The following is a 17141-nucleotide window of genomic DNA, read 5'->3' on the forward strand; positions in this document are numbered from 1 at the left end:
CACTCCCTCCCCTCTCTCCCCCTCCCTCCTCTCTCTCTACCCCTCTCACACCCCTCACTCTCTCTCACTCCCCCCCTCTCTCTCACTCCCCCCCCTCTCTCTCTCCACCCCTCTCTCCCCCCCTCCCCCTCACTCCCCCCCCTCTCTCCCTCCTCTCTCTCTCCACCCCTCACTCCCCCCCCTCTATCTCTCACCCCCCCCCCTCTCTCCCTCCTCTCTCTCTCCACCCCTCACTCCCCCCCCCCCCCCCCCCCCCCCCCCCCCCCCCCCCTCTCTCCCTCGTTTATCTCAGGTGGTATATTCTTTGCCAAGCCGATGAGGGAGAAGAAGTATGTTACTATGATGGATCCCTTCCAGATCAAGTATGGGAGAGTAGTGAGTGGAGCTCTGGTGTTCCCTGCCCTTGTAATGGATGCACTGTGGGTCGCCTGCACACTCGTCGGACTAGGTAATATGTACAACAAAACAACAGCAACAAACAAACAACTGTTTCAAAACACACAACACACATAATCACTTGTAAACACAAAAGTACTAAATCATTCGCTGCACACAAAACACACACATACACAGAGTGCAGTTGAATCTCAACCGCAGGTCACTGTCTGGTGTTCCAAAGCAGGAGCCACATTCCACCCTGTTTCAAACAACTTAGATACACAGACACAAAAAACACAGTCATTCAGCCTCTAGCCAGTTTTGGACACCATTACATCTCTGTTAAAGTGTGTCAAGTCACTGGATCCATCCATAATGACACCCTATTCTCTATATATTCTCAATGGAACCCAGTCCAAAGTACTGCTCTATATAAGGGAGAGGTACCATTGTAGACACAGCCATTCTTTCCTGATGGACCTGTCAGGGTTGTCTTTATGTAGGTTCAACTCTTTAATTCACCATTATTTTACCAGGTAAGTTGACTGAGAACACATTCTCATTTGCAGCAATGACCTGGGGAATAGTTACAGGGGAGAAGAGGAGGGGGATGAATGAGCCAATTTTAAACTGGGGATTATTAGGTGACTGTGATGGTTTGAGGGCCAGATTGGGAATTTAGCCAGGACACCGGGGTTAACACCCCTACTCTTGCGATAAGTACCATGGGATCTTTAATGACCACAGAGAGTCAGGACACCCATTTAACGTCCCATCTGAAAGACACCCTACACAGGGCAATGTCCCCAATCACTGCCCTGGGGGATTGGGATATTTATTTTAGACCAGAGGAAAGAGTGCCTCCAACTGGCCCTCCAACACCACTTCCAGCAGCATCTGGTCTCTGACCAGGACCAACCCTGCTTAGCTTCAGAAGCAAGCCAGCAGTGGTATGCAGGGTGGTATGCTGCTGGCACAAGTTGGTGAGATGCTGGACCCAGGTCGGTTCTAGACAGAGTAACCTGGGGAATAGTTACACAACGCCCCAGCTTGGTGAGATGCTGGACCCAGGTCGGTTCTAGGTAGAGTAACCTGGGGAATAGTTACACAACGCCCCAGCTTGGTGAGATGCTAGACCCAGGTTGGTTCTAGATAGAGTAACCTGGGGAATAGTTACACAACGCCCCAGCTTGGTAAGAGTGTAAGGCCGTGGAAACATTGTCCAAGTATTTTGGATGGAGCCAACACCTAGGAGTGATCTGTTGTCAGATGATTGACAACGGAGATAATTGCCCAACAAAAAACACACAAACGTTCTTAACGGATGGAACTCATCTGAACATAGTTGACTACGGATGTACTTCTGATGGACGAAAACATAAAATTATCATTATCATATACAATTTAATGTATTTTCATGTGTCTCATTGTGGCTGCACCCGAAGACAGGAGTTAATCATTTTTTATTTGGGCTTTTCTGTCTCTGCTGCCAGTGGCTGTGTGTCCCGTTCCTCATGGTCAACCCAGTGGTGGGTGACATCACCCAGACAGCCTTCAACCACACCCACCAGGCCCCCTGGCTGGGACACATGGAGAAGGGGAAGGTCTTCAAGTGGGTTGATGACTTCTTATTGGTGGTGAGATCAACTGATTCATTGATGGATGGACGGATGATTCATTTGTTAATGTGTTAAATGAGTCAAGTCAGTTAGATAAGGATTGAATAAGCATTTGAAAAGTAAAACATATGCATACTCTGCTACATTACGGTCATATCACCAGTCTCTCCACTCCTCTACATTAGAGTCATATCACCAGTCTCTCCACTCCTCTACATTACAGTCATATCACCAGTCTCTCCTCTCCTCTACATTACAGTCATATCACCAGTCTCTCCTCTCCTCTACATTACAGTCATATCACCAGTCTCTCTCCTCTCCTCTACATTACAGTCATATCACCAGTCTCTCCTCTCCTCTACATTACAGTCATATCACCAGTCTCTCCTCTCCTCTACAATACAGTCATATTACCAGTCTCTCCTCTCCTCTACATTACAGTCATATCACCAGTCTCTCCTCTCCTCTACATTACAGTCATATCACCAGTCTCTCTCCTCTCCTCTACATTACAGTCATATCACCAGTCTCTCCTCTCCTCTACATTACAGTCATATCACCAGTCTCTCTCCTCTCCTCTACATTACAGTCATATCACCAGTCTCTCTCCTCTCCTCTACATTACAGTCATATCACCAGTCTCTCCTCTCCTCTACATTACAGTCATATCACCAGTCTCTCTCCTCTCCTCTACATTACAGTCATATCACCAGTCTCTCTCCTCTCCTCTACATTACAGTCATATCACCAGTCTCTCCTCTCCTCTACATTACAGTCATATCACCAGTCTCTCTCCTCTTCTCTACATTACAGTCATATCACCAGTCTCTACATTACAGTCATATCACCAGTCTCTACATTACAGTCATATCACCAGTCTCTACATTACAGTCATATCACCAGTCTCTACATTACAGTCATATCACCAGTCTCTACATTACAGTCATATCACCAGTCTCTCCACTCCTCTACATTACAGTCATATCACCAGTCTCTACATTACAGTCATATCACCAGTCTCTCCACTCCTCTACATTACAGTCATATCACCAGTCTCTCTCCTCTCCTCTACATTACAGTCATATCACCAATCTCTCCTCTCCTCTACATTACAGTCATATCACCAGTCTCTACATTACAATCATATCACCAGTCTCTACATTACAGTCACATCACAAGTCTCTACATTACAGTCATATCACCAGTCTCTACATTACAGTCATATCACCAGTCTCTACATTACAGTCATATCACCAGTCTCTCATCTCCTCTACATTACAGTCATATCACCAGTCTCTTCTCTCCTCTACATTACAGTCATATAACCAGTCTCTTCTCTCCTCTACATTACAGTCATATCACCAGTCTCTACATTACAGTCATATCACCAGTCTCTCCACTCCTCTACATTACAGTCATATCACCAGTCCCTCTCCTCTCCTCTACATTACAGTCATATCACCAGTCTCTCCTCTCCTCTACATTACAGTCATATCACCAGTCTCTACATTACAATCATATCACCAGTCTCTACATTACAGTCACATCACAAGTCTCTACATTACAGTCATATCACCAGTCTCTACATTACAGTCATATCCCCAGTCTCTACATTACAGTCATATCACCAGTCTCTCATCTCCTCTACATTACAGTCATATCACCAGTCTCTTCTCTCCTCTACATTACAGTCATATAACCAGTCTCTTCTCTCCTCTACATTACAGTCATATCACCAGTCTCTACATTACAGTCATATCACCAGTCTCTCCACTCCTCTACATTACAGTCATATAACCAGTCTCTCTCCTCTCCTCTACATTAGAGGTCATATCACCAGTCTCTCTCCTCTCCTCTACATTACAGTCATATCACCAGTCTCTCCTCTCCTCTACATTACAGTCATATCACCAGTCTCTCCTCTCCTCTACATTACAGTCATATCACCAGTCTCTCTCCTCTCCTCTACATTACAGTCATATCACCAGTCTCTCCTCTCCTCTACATTACAGTCATATCACCAGTCTCTACATTACAGTCACATCACCAGTCTCTACATTACAGTCATATCACCAGTCTCTCCTCTCCTCTACATTACAGTCACATCACCAGTCTCTACATTACAGTCATATCACCAGTCTCTACATTACAGTCATATCACCAGTCTCTACATTACAGTCATATCACCAGTCTCTACATTACAGTCATATCACCAGTCTCTAGATTACAGTCATATCACCAGTCTCTCCTCTCCTCTACATTACAGTCATATCACCAGTCTCTTCTCTCCTCTACATTACAGTCATATCACCAGTCTCTTCTCTCCTCTACATTACAGTCATATCACCAGTCTCTCCTCTCCTCTACATTACAGTCATATCACCAGTCTCTCCTCTCCTCTACATTACAGTCATATCACCAGTCTCTCCTCTCCTCTACATTACAGTCATATCACCAGTCTCTCCACTCCTCTACATTACAGTCATATCACCAGTCTCTACATTACAGTCATATCACCAGTCTCTCCACTCCTCTACATTACAGTCATATCACCAGTCTCTCTCCTCTCCTCTACATTACAGTCATATCACCAATCTCTCCTCTCCTCTACATTACAGTCATATCACCAGTCTCTACATTACAATCATATCACCAGTCTCTACATTACAGTCACATCACAAGTCTCTACATTACAGTCATATCACCAGTCTCTACATTACAGTCATATCACCAGTCTCTACATTACAGTCATATCACCAGTCTCTCATCTCCTCTACATTACAGTCATATCACCAGTCTCTTCTCTCCTCTACATTACAGTCATATAACCAGTCTCTTCTCTCCTCTACATTACAGTCATATCACCAGTCTCTACATTACAGTCATATCACCAGTCTCTCCACTCCTCTACATTACAGTCATATCACCAGTCCCTCTCCTCTCCTCTACATTACAGTCATATCACCAGTCTCTCCTCTCCTCTACATTACAGTCATATCACCAGTCTCTACATTACAATCATATCACCAGTCTCTACATTACAGTCACATCACAAGTCTCTACATTACAGTCATATCACCAGTCTCTACATTACAGTCATATCACCAGTCTCTACATTACAGTCATATCCCCAGTCTCTACATTACAGTCATATCACCAGTCTCTCATCTCCTCTACATTACAGTCATATCACCAGTCTCTTCTCTCCTCTACATTACAGTCATATAACCAGTCTCTTCTCTCCTCTACATTACAGTCATATCACCAGTCTCTACATTACAGTCATATCACCAGTCTCTCCACTCCTCTACATTACAGTCATATAACCAGTCTCTCTCCTCTCCTCTACATTAGAGGTCATATCACCAGTCTCTCTCCTCTCCTCTACATTACAGTCATATCACCAGTCTCTCCTCTCCTCTACATTACAGTCATATCACCAGTCTCTCCTCTCCTCTACATTACAGTCATATCACCAGTCTCTCTCCTCTCCTCTACATTACAGTCATATCACCAGTCTCTCCTCTCCTCTACATTACAGTCATATCACCAGTCTCTACATTACAGTCACATCACCAGTCTCTACATTACAGTCATATCACCAGTCTCTCCTCTCCTCTACATTACAGTCACATCACCAGTCTCTACATTACAGTCATATCACCAGTCTCTACATTACAGTCATATCACCAGTCTCTACATTACAGTCATATCACCAGTCTCTACATTACAGTCATATCACCAGTCTCTAGATTACAGTCATATCACCAGTCTCTCCTCTCCTCTACATTACAGTCATATCACCAGTCTCTTCTCTCCTCTACATTACAGTCATATCACCAGTCTCTTCTCTCCTCTACATTACAGTCATATCACCAGTCTCTCCTCTCCTCTACATTACAGTCATATCACCAGTCTCTCCTCTCCTCTACATTACAGTCATATCACCAGTCTCTCCTCTCCTCTACATTACAGTCATATCACCAGTCTCTCCACTCCTCTACATTACAGTCATATCACCAGTCTCTACATTACAGTCATATCACCAGTCTCTCCACTCCTCTACATTACAGTCATATCACCAGTCTCTCTCCTCTCCTCTACATTACAGTCATATCACCAATCTCTCCTCTCCTCTACATTACAGTCATATCACCAGTCTCTACATTACAATCATATCACCAGTCTCTACATTACAGTCACATCACAAGTCTCTACATTACAGTCATATCACCAGTCTCTACATTACAGTCATATCACCAGTCTCTACATTACAGTCATATCACCAGTCTCTCATCTCCTCTACATTACAGTCATATCACCAGTCTCTTCTCTCCTCTACATTACAGTCATATAACCAGTCTCTTCTCTCCTCTACATTACAGTCATATCACCAGTCTCTACATTACAGTCATATCACCAGTCTCTCCACTCCTCTACATTACAGTCATATCACCAGTCCCTCTCCTCTCCTCTACATTACAGTCATATCACCAGTCTCTCCTCTCCTCTACATTACAGTCATATCACCAGTCTCTACATTACAATCATATCACCAGTCTCTACATTACAGTCACATCACAAGTCTCTACATTACAGTCATATCACCAGTCTCTACATTACAGTCATATCCCCAGTCTCTACATTACAGTCATATCACCAGTCTCTCATCTCCTCTACATTACAGTCATATCACCAGTCTCTTCTCTCCTCTACATTACAGTCATATAACCAGTCTCTTCTCTCCTCTACATTACAGTCATATCACCAGTCTCTACATTACAGTCATATCACCAGTCTCTCCACTCCTCTACATTACAGTCATATAACCAGTCTCTCTCCTCTCCTCTACATTAGAGGTCATATCACCAGTCTCTCTCCTCTCCTCTACATTACAGTCATATCACCAGTCTCTCCTCTCCTCTACATTACAGTCATATCACCAGTCTCTCCTCTCCTCTACATTACAGTCATATCACCAGTCTCTCTCCTCTCCTCTACATTACAGTCATATCACCAGTCTCTCCTCTCCTCTACATTACAGTCATATCACCAGTCTCTACATTACAGTCACATCACCAGTCTCTACATTACAGTCATATCACCAGTCTCTCCTCTCCTCTACATTACAGTCACATCACCAGTCTCTACATTACAGTCATATCACCAGTCTCTACATTACAGTCATATCACCAGTCTCTACATTACAGTCATATCACCAGTCTCTACATTACAGTCATATCACCAGTCTCTAGATTACAGTCATATCACCAGTCTCTCCTCTCCTCTACATTACAGTCATATCACCAGTCTCTTCTCTCCTCTACATTACAGTCATATCACCAGTCTCTTCTCTCCTCTACATTACAGTCATATCACCAGTCTCTCCTCTCCTCTACATTACAGTCATATCACCAGTCTCTCCTCTCCTCTACATTACAGTCATATCACCAGTCTCTCCTCTCCTCTACATTACAGTCATATCACCAGTCTCTCCTCTCCTCTACATTACAGTCATATCACCAGTCTCTACATTACAGTCATATCACCAGTCTCTCCTCTCCTCTACATTACAGTCATATCACCAGTCTCTCCTCTCCTCTACATTACAGTCATATCACCAGTCTCTCCTCTCCTCTCCATTACAGTCATATCACCAGTCTCTACATTACAGTCATATCACCAGTCTCTCCAATCCTCTACATTACTGTCATATCACCAGTCTCTCCTCTCCTCTACATTACAGTCATATCACCAGTCTCTCCTCTCCTCTACATTACAGTCATATCACCAGTCTCTCTCCTCTCCTCTACATTACAGTCATATCACCAGTCTCTCTCCTCTCCTCTACATTACAGTCATATCACCAGTCTCTCCTCTCCTCTACATTACAGTCATATCACCAGTCTCTCCTCTCCTCTACATTACAGTCATATCGCCAGTCTCTACATTACAGTCATATCACCAGTCTCTACATTACAGTCATATCACCAGTCTCTACATTACAGTCATATCACCAGTCTCTACATTACAGTCACATCACCAGTCTCTACATTACAGTCATATCACCACTCTCTACATTACAGTCATATCACCAGTCTCTCTCCTCTCTACATTACAGTCATATCACTATACTCTCTTCTATCTTCCAACCATTTATTTTCTCTACTGCTCAAAACTCTTTGCTCCACCTTGATAAGGAGGAATCAACATGCAATACACTCTTTCATTACAAATTGAGTCAAAACTTTGAGTGAAGTTCAGTTGTGTAATAGCAAAAGAGACCCAACAGCTGAATCCCCGTACCGTTGGAATGGCAGCACTCTCTCACATCCTATCAAAGCTCCCCCCTCTCATACCATGAGATATTCAAGTATTTTTCCACTAACATGACACAGCACTTTCCACAAACGCTTTCACCCTCATTAAGGACATGGTCTTGTGTTAACCATGACCCAGGAGTTTCTACAATCTCAACCAGTGTTGGCACCATCTTATCTTGTTGTTGTTAGGCCATGCAGCCTATCTGTGGTTTCCAGTCTCAAACTTTCTAACAGACAGTCCCCCCAAAAACCACAAGCAGCCCTTTCCTCTACCTCACCATGACTCTACAATACAAAAAACATCCTGGAGACTCAAGGCCGCATTCTACTTCTCCTTAAACAACACAAACAGAACTTATTAATGTAAGTCATTTAGCAGGGACTCTTATCCAGAGTCACTTACAGGAGCCGTAAGGGCTAAGTGCCTTGCTCAAGGGCACCTCGGCAGATTTATCACCTAGTCTGCTCAGGGATTCAAACCTTAACCGTGAGGCTACCTGCCACCATTTCACAATCTAACAACCTCCTTTATGTTCTTGTCATCCTCCTTGTCATCTTCCCTTTCTCCTCGGTCTCCTTATCCTCCCCTCCTCTTCTGCCTCCCCTCCTCTTCTGCCTCCCCTCCTCCCTTTCTTCTCCCTCCTCTCCATCCTCTCCCTCATATCCTCCCTCTCTCCTCCCATCTCTCCTCAGGCATTGGGTAGCTTGTCTTTCCAATGTTTCCACCAGAGGACGCTTTCGGCCTCTTCCTCGTTTAACGCCCAGGTCACCTGCTTCGCGGCGGCTGCCATGGTCCTCATCCTGGGGATCCCCTCTGTCCTGGTCGGGGCTGTGGCCGCTTCCACAGGTAATAAAGTACAAAAAGTTTTTCCAATCCCGGAGCGGACGAGGTGAATCATCTGTTGTTGTGCCCTTGTGCAAGGCACTTAAACCCTTATTGCTCCAGGGGTGTCAGTAAAATGGTCGTCTCTGACCCCAACTCTCCGCCGGCGTCTCAGGGGGGAGTTGGGAAATGTAGATAAAAACACATTTTATTTTTTTATTTCACCTTTATTTAACCAGGTAGGCTAGTTGAGAACACCTTTATTTAACCAGGTAGGCTAGTTGAGAACACCTTTATTTAACCAGGTAGGCTAGTTGAGAACACCTTTATTTAACCAGGTAGGCTAGTTGAGAACACCTTTATTTAACCAGGTAGGCTAGTTGACAACACCTTTATTTAACCAGGTAGGCTAGTTGAGAAGAAGTACTCATGTACAACTGCGACCTGGCCAAGATAAAGGAAAGCAACACAAACAACAACAGAGTTACACATGGAGTAAAACAAACATACAGTCAATAACACCATAGAAACAGTCTGTATACAGTGTGTGCAAATGAGGTAAGATAAGGCAATAAATAGGCCATAGTGGCGAAATAATTACAATATAGCAATTAAACACATGTTCTCTTGTTCGAGAATAACGGACAAATATAAGCACCTCCAAGTTAATATTATTAAAGGGGATATAAAGTTTCAGAGGAGAAGAGTTGTGGGTCGTTGACTGGTTTGTCTGTTATCTGATGTCCGTAAACTGCTCCTATCATCTACCTCACATCATGAACCATAACACACTCCAGTCTAGTGGCAGTGTCCTGGTGTTGTGGCTAGAGTGCATGTTTGTTATTACTCTCTGTGGAGCACGAGATCCCTTGAATGCATCTGGTTTCCCTGCAGCTCACATGAGCTGATTGCAAAATGAAAGAATTTCAATAACTCATACACAGCGTACTCGTGTTTATGCTTTTAGACTTCATCAAAGTGTGATTGTCAAAATGACCTAACTTTATTGACACTTCCTGGTGTGTCTCCAGACTGGAACCTGACATCGTACGGGTCTCCGTCTCCGTATGAGCGCAACGAGACCGGATTGGTGCTCCCCATCGCCCTGCAGCACCTGGCTCCGCCCTACGTGTCCGTCATCGGCATCGGGGCCATCGCCGCCGCAGTGATGTCATCCGTGGACTCTGGCCTCCTAAGCTCCGCCTCCATGTTCTCCTCCAACATCTACAAGAACATCATCAGGAAGCAGGTGAAGAGTTGGCTGCAGGCTTTCGTTCTATCCCATCACTTACACCTCGTTCTAATAAATCTGTGTGTGACTAGATACTCAATACAGTAGAGGTGACTTAAGGAATTTAGGTCTGTTTTCGCAGACACAGATGAATAAACCTACTAGTCCAGAACTGAAACACATTCTCAATGGAGATGATCCATTATGTTCATTAGTCCTGTTCTAGGTCATAGGTCATGTTTCAGAAAATCACCACTAAATGCATAAATAAGTGTTTTTTTCCAATTTAATCCATTTTTGGGACATTGGCAAGACATTTTTCAATTCACATTTGAAAACATTGCATTTGGTTCTATAGTGTAATGGCATTTTGGGACGTATAGCCTAACTCCGTGCTCCCTCTTGTGACTTCTCTGAGTATTACACCACAGGGCTGTTCAAGCTCTTCTGACTTCTCTGAGTATTACACCACAGGGCTGTTCAAGCTCTTCTGACTTCTCTGAGTATTACACCACAGGGCTGTTCAAGGGGCAGAGGAACACACCCCTTTAACTGCTGTTCCTCCATTTTGTGTCTGTCTCTCATTGTAAGATCTGGTATGCATGGGCAGAGGAACACACCCCTTTAACTGCTGTTCCTCAATTTTGTGTCTGTCTCTCATTGTAAGATCTGGTATGCATGGGCAGAGGAACACACCCCTTTAACTGCTGTTCCTCCATTTTGTGTCTGTCTCTCATTGTAAGATCTGGTATGCATGGGCAGAGGAACACACCCCTTTAACTGCTGTTCCTCCATTTTGTGTCTGTCTCTCATTGTAAGATCTGGTATGCATGGGCAGAGGAACACACCCCTTTAACTGCTGTTCCTCCATTTTGTGTCTGTCTCTCATTGTAAGATCTGGTATGTATGGGCAGAGGAACCCACCCCTTTAACTGCTGTTCCTCCATTTTGTGTCTGTCTCTCATTGTAAGATCTGGTATGTATGGGCAGAGGAACACACCCCTTTAACTGCTGTTCCTCCATTTTGTGTCTGTCTCTCATTGTAAGATCTGGTATGCATGGGCAGAGGAACCCACCCCTTTAACTGCTGTTCCTCAATTTTGTGTCTGCCTCCCCCATTCTCCAGATGACACACAGGGAGGTTCAGTGGGGGATCTGTATCTCATACATCTAGAGAGTTTATAACCACTGTTCCTCCATATTTGATCTGTCCTGACCACTGTGCCTCCATCTTGGATCTGTCCAGACCACTGTGCCTCCATCTTGGATCTGTCCTGACCACTGTGCCTCCATATTGGCTCTGTCCTGACCACTGTGCCTCCATCTATCTTGGATCTGTCCTGATCACTGTGGCTCCATATTGGATCTGTCCTGCCCACTGTGCCTCCATCTTGGATCTGTCCTGCCCACTCTGCCTCCATCTTGGATCTGTCCTGCCCACTCTGCCTCCATCTTTCATCTGTCCTGACCACTGTGCCTCCATCTTTGATTTGTACTGACCACTGTGCCTCCATCTTGTGTCTATCTCTCCTCTAGGCCTCAGACAGGGAGATACAGTGGGTGATCCGTGTGTCGGTGGTGGTGGTGGGGCTGTGTGGGATGGCCCTCACTCTCCTCCACAACAGTACCTATGCCCTGTGGATCCTGGCGTCTGATCTCGCCTACACCATCATCTTCCCTCAGCTCATCTGCGTCCTCTTCTTCCAGGTGTGTGTGTGTGTGTGTGTGTGTGTGTGTGTGTGTGTGTGTGTGTGTGTGTGTGTGTGTGTGTGTGTGTGTGTGTGTGTGTGTGTGTGTGTGTGTGTGTGTGTGTGTGTGTAACATGCAGAGGTGATATTGTGTGTGTGGGCCTTATCTTTTCCCTGCATCACAAACATGCTGGTGTGTCACTAGCCTGAGTGCCAGTCTGTTTGTGATGTCGTCATGCCAACTCACTCAACATCATGCCAAATGGTCGGCTTGACAACTACAGCAATGGAGATGGCAAGAGCACAAACCGGCCCTAGCCACAAAGCGTCTTAGAGTAGGAGTGCTGATCTAGATTCAGGCCCCAACCTGTCCATATCTAAATCATTATGATCTAGGATCAGGTTCCAACCTGTCCATATAATCTCATTCATTATGAACTAAAAGGCTAAACTGATCCTAGATCAGAACTCTTACTCAGAGAGGCTTTGTGGATACAGGCCCAGGTTATAATTCATCTGGCTACCCAGAGTCCTTGCTCCAGCCAAATGCTAGGCCACACCCACAGACGTTAGTTTCTTCTCCACAATGAGTCTCGATCTGAGTACCTCCCCGATTCTTCACCGAATGTGAACACATTCAGGGCCGTCTGATTGGTCCAGAAACCGATGGGTTGGACCAGAACCAAAACACATGTGGGTAAAACAGCGGTTTGAAAATTTGTAATTGGCTTTGATACTCTGATTAGTTATTTTACTGCTGCTCTTTAATTATTTGTTACTTTTATTTCTTTACTCTAAAAACAAAACTGCATTATTGGTTAAAACTTCTTAGGGCTGCAATCCTGTTAACGATCGATATGACAACAGCCAGTGAAAGTGCAGGGCGCCAAATTCAAAACAACAGAAATCTCATTATTAAAATTCCTCAAACATACAAATATTTCACACCATTTTAAAGATACACTTCTTCTTAATCCCACCACAGTGTCCGATTTCAAAAAGGCTTTACAGCGAAAGCACCACAAACGATTATGTTAGGTCACCGCAAAATAACTGAAAAACTGTCATTTTTCCAGCCAAAGACAGGAGTCACTAAAATCAGAAATAGAGATACAATTAATCACTAACCTTTGATGATCTTCATCAGATGACACTCATAGGACTTCATGTTACACAATACATATATGTTTGATAAAGTTCATATTTATATCCAAAAACCTCAGTTTACATTGGCACCATGTTCAGAAATGCCTCTAAAATATCCAGAGAAATTGCAGAGAGCCACATCAAATAACAGAAATACTCATCATAAACTTTGATGAATGATACATGTTTTACATAGAATTAAAGATTAAAGATAAACTTGTTCTTAATGCAACCGCTGTGTCAGATTTCAAAAAAGCTTTACGGCAAAAGTACAATATTCAATAATCTGAGAACAGCGTTCAGCCACAAAAGCCAGCCATACAGTTACCAGCCAGCCATACCACCAAAGCCAGCCATACAGTTACCAGCCAGCCATACCACCAAAGCCAGCCATACAGTTACCCGCCAAATTGTGGAGTCAACAAAAGTCATAAATAGCATTATAAATCTTCACTTACCTTTGCTGATCTTCGTCAGAATGCACTCCCAGGACTCCCTCATCCACAAGAAATTTAAATTTTGTTCAGTAATGTCCATCATTTATGTCCAAATAGCTACTTTTGTTAGCGCGTTTGGTAAACAAATCCAAAGTCAAGAAGCGCGGTCACTAAAAGCAGACGAAATGTCAAAAAGTTCCGTAACAGTCAGTGGAAACATGTCAAACGATGTATTGAATCAATCTTTAGGATGTTTTTAACATAAATCTTCAATAATGTTCCTCCCGGAGAATTCAATTGTCTTCAGAAGTGCGATGGAACAGAGCTTCCTCTCACGTGAACGCGCATGGTCAGCTCATGATAGACCTGACTCATTCCCCTCTCCTTCGCCCCCACTTCACAGTAAAAGCATCGGACAAGGTTCTAAAGACAGTTGACATCTAGTGGAAGCCGTAGGAAGTGCAAACTGACCCATATCTCACTGTGTATTCAATAGGCGATGAGTTGAAAACCTACAAACCTCAGATTTCCCACTTCCTGGTTGGATTTTTTTCTCAGGTTTTTGCCTGCCATATGAGTTCTGTAATACTCACAGACATCATTCAAACAGTTTTAGAAACTTCAGAGTGTTTTCTATCCAATACTAATAATACTATGCGTATATTAGCAACTGGGCCTGAGGAGCAGGCAGTTTACTCTGGGCACCCTTTCATCCGGCAGGGGCGGCAGCGTAGCCTAGTGGTTAGAGCGTTGGACTAGTAACCGGAAGGTTGCGAGTTCAAACCCCCGAGCTGACAAGGTACAAATCTGTCGTTCTGCCCCTGAACAGGCAGTTAACCCACTGTTCCCAGGCCGTCATTGAAAATAAGAATGTGTTCTTAACTGACTTGCCTGGTTAAATAAAGGTTAAATAAAAATAAAAATCCAAGCTACTCAATACTGCCCCTGCAGTAAGTAAGAATTTCAATGAATTCGGCGCATGTGACAAATACAATTTGATTTGATCCAATCGCTGATGACCCTGTTTTGCACAATGCCCCTCATTGCCCCTCGTCCCCACAAACGACCTCAACGATGGCACTGAAACTAAAGTATGTAGGAAACGACAGAGCAGAAAAATAAGTTAGTGCGAGTCATCAGGCTAGGCTAGAATATCACTTCTTCAAAACAAATCTCTTCATCTTCCAACAGGTCTCCAACGGCTATGGAGCCGTGGTGGGATACCTCGTAGGGGGCCTGATGAGACTCCTCTGTGGGGAGCCCATCTTCAACCTCTCCCCTGTCCTCCACTTCCCTGGATGCACCCTGGAGGACGGCGTCTATGTCCAGCACTCCCCCATCAGGACCATATGTATGCTTCTGGCCCTGGCGGCCATCTTGGGTTTCTCCTGGCTGGCTCAGCTGATGTTCAATAAGGTCTGGTTGCCGGAGAGGTGGGATGTGTTCCAGGTGAAGTTCCAGACTTTGCCACTTGGTGGCGCCAGAGAGATGAAAGAGAAGGAGGAGGATGGTGCAGTCTCTGAGCCAATGCTTGACACCACAAAGTGTTAAAGTTTTGATCTACCTACTTTTACAGGCCGGTTTCCCAGACACTTCCCTGGACCACAAAGCACTTTGTTAGATTTTTTTTGGGTGCATATTTTTTGTTTATTGGACACGATAGAGAAAGGAAATATCTATTGAACATTCAAATCATTCTAAAGAAGGCTATTTAAAATAGATTGTGTAGCTCAATTAAGTTACTTACATGATTTGAACATAAAGCATGAAAAAGGCTGTAACATCGGTACCAACGACTTGCATTGGATTTGTTCCACAAAAGCATGGATTGCAGTCGTACCTTGTCCATAGACTGATTACAGGGTTAGGCAATCAATCCTATTATGTCATTTGGGTGAACTCTCTCTTTAGTCTAGGAGTAGGCTTAATGATATGTGTTTCTGGGAAACTTCATTACCTCAACCCCAGACTACCTCATCCCCACCAGATTACCTCATCAGATTACCTCATCCCCACCAGATTACCTCATCCCCACCAGATTACCTCATCCCCATCAGATTACCTCATCCCCACCAGATTACCGCATCCCCATCAGATTACCTCATCCCCAGCAGATTACCTCATCCCCACCAGATTAACACATCCCCACCAGATTACCGCATCCCCATCAGATTACCGCATCCCCACCAGATTACCTCATCCCCATCAGATTACCTCATCCCCACCAGATTACCGCATCCCCACCAGATTACCGCATCCCCACCAGATTACCTCATCCCCATCAGATTACCTCATCCCCACCAGATTACCGCATCCCCATCAGATTACCTCATCCCCAGCAGATTACCTCATCCCCACCAGATTAACACATCCCCACCAGATTACCGCATCCCCATCAGATTACCGCATCCCCAGCAGATTACCTTTTAATTTTTTTATTTTTTTATTTTACCTTTATTTAACCAGGTAGGCAAGTTGAGAACAAGTTCTCATTTACAATTGCGACCTGGCCAAGATAAAGCAAAGCAGTTCGACAGATAAAACGACACAGAGTTACACATGGAGTAAAAAACAAACATACAGTCAATAATGCAGTATAAACAAGTCTATATACAATGTGAGCAAATGAGGTGAGAAGGGAGGTAAAGGCAAAAAAGGCCATGATGGCAAAGTAAATACAATATAGCAAGTAAAATACTGGAATGGTAGTTTTGCAATGGAAGAATGTGCAAAGTAGAAATAAAAAATAATGGGGTGCAAAGGAGCAAAATAAATAAATAAATAAAAATTAAATACAGTTGGGAAAGAGGTAGTTGTTTGGGCTAAATTATAGGTGGGCTATGTACAGATGCAGTAATCTGTGAGCTGCTCTGACAGTTGGTGCTTAAAGCTAGTGAGGGAGATAAGTGTTTCCAGTTTCAGAGATTTTTGTAGTTCGTTCCAGTCATTGGCAGCAGAGAACTGGAAGGAGAGGCGGCCAAAGAAAGAATTGGTTTTGGGGGTGACTAGAGAGATATACCTGCTGGAGCGTGTGCTACAGGTGGGAGATGCTATGGTGACCAGCGAGCTGAGATAAGGGGGGACTTTACCTAGCAGGGTCTTGTAGATGACATGGAGCCAGTGGGTTTGGCGACGAGTATGAAGCGAGGGCCAGCCAACGAGAGCGTACAGGTCGCAATGGTGGGTAGTATATGGGGCTTTGGTGATAAAACGGATTGCACTGTGATAGACTGCATCCAATTTGTTGAGTAGGGTATTGGAGGCTATTTTGTAAATGACATCGCCAAAGTCGAGGATTGGTAGGATGGTCAGTTTTACAAGGGTATGTTTGGCAGCATGAGTGAAGGATGCTTTGTTGCGAAATAGGAAGCCAATTCTAGATTTAACTTTGGATTGGAGATGTTTGATATGGGTCTGGAAGGAGAGTTTACAGTCTAACCAGACACCTAAGTATTTGTAGTTGTCCACGTATTCTAAGTCAGAGCCGTCCAGAGTA

The 17141-nt window shown here is 44.1% G+C and overlaps 1 protein-coding gene across 1 annotated transcript; it reads left to right on the forward strand.

The window, feature by feature from the left end:
- Positions 1 to 1357: 1357 nt before the first annotated feature.
- On the forward strand, positions 1358 to 16087 carry LOC109886127 (high-affinity choline transporter 1-like). Its single transcript, XM_031814804.1, has 5 exons — positions 1358 to 2015; positions 9014 to 9167; positions 10175 to 10392; positions 11911 to 12081; positions 14837 to 16087. Exons 1-5 carry the CDS (start codon positions 1893 to 1895, stop codon positions 15194 to 15196), a joined length of 1026 nt encoding a protein of 341 aa, XP_031670664.1. The 5' UTR covers positions 1358 to 1892; the 3' UTR covers positions 15197 to 16087.
- The last annotated feature ends 1054 nt before the right edge of the window (positions 16088 to 17141 follow it).

Source organism: Oncorhynchus kisutch, unplaced genomic scaffold (genome assembly GCF_002021735.2).
Source record: "Oncorhynchus kisutch isolate 150728-3 unplaced genomic scaffold, Okis_V2 Okis07a-Okis12b_hom, whole genome shotgun sequence".
Lineage (NCBI taxonomy): Eukaryota > Metazoa > Chordata > Actinopteri > Salmoniformes > Salmonidae > Oncorhynchus > Oncorhynchus kisutch.

Excerpts from the sequence above, each read along its gene's own strand:
- LOC109886127 (XM_031814804.1), top strand. The coding sequence starts at position 1,893 with ATGGTCAACCCAGTGGTGGGTGACATCACCCAGACAGCCTTCAACCAC. Across the intron at positions 10,393-11,910 it reads AGAACATCATCAGGAAGCAG|GCCTCAGACAGGGAGATACA; the intron begins GTGAAGAGTTGG and ends TCTCTCCTCTAG. Across the intron at positions 12,082-14,836 it reads TCTGCGTCCTCTTCTTCCAG|GTCTCCAACGGCTATGGAGC; the intron begins GTGTGTGTGTGT and ends ATCTTCCAACAG.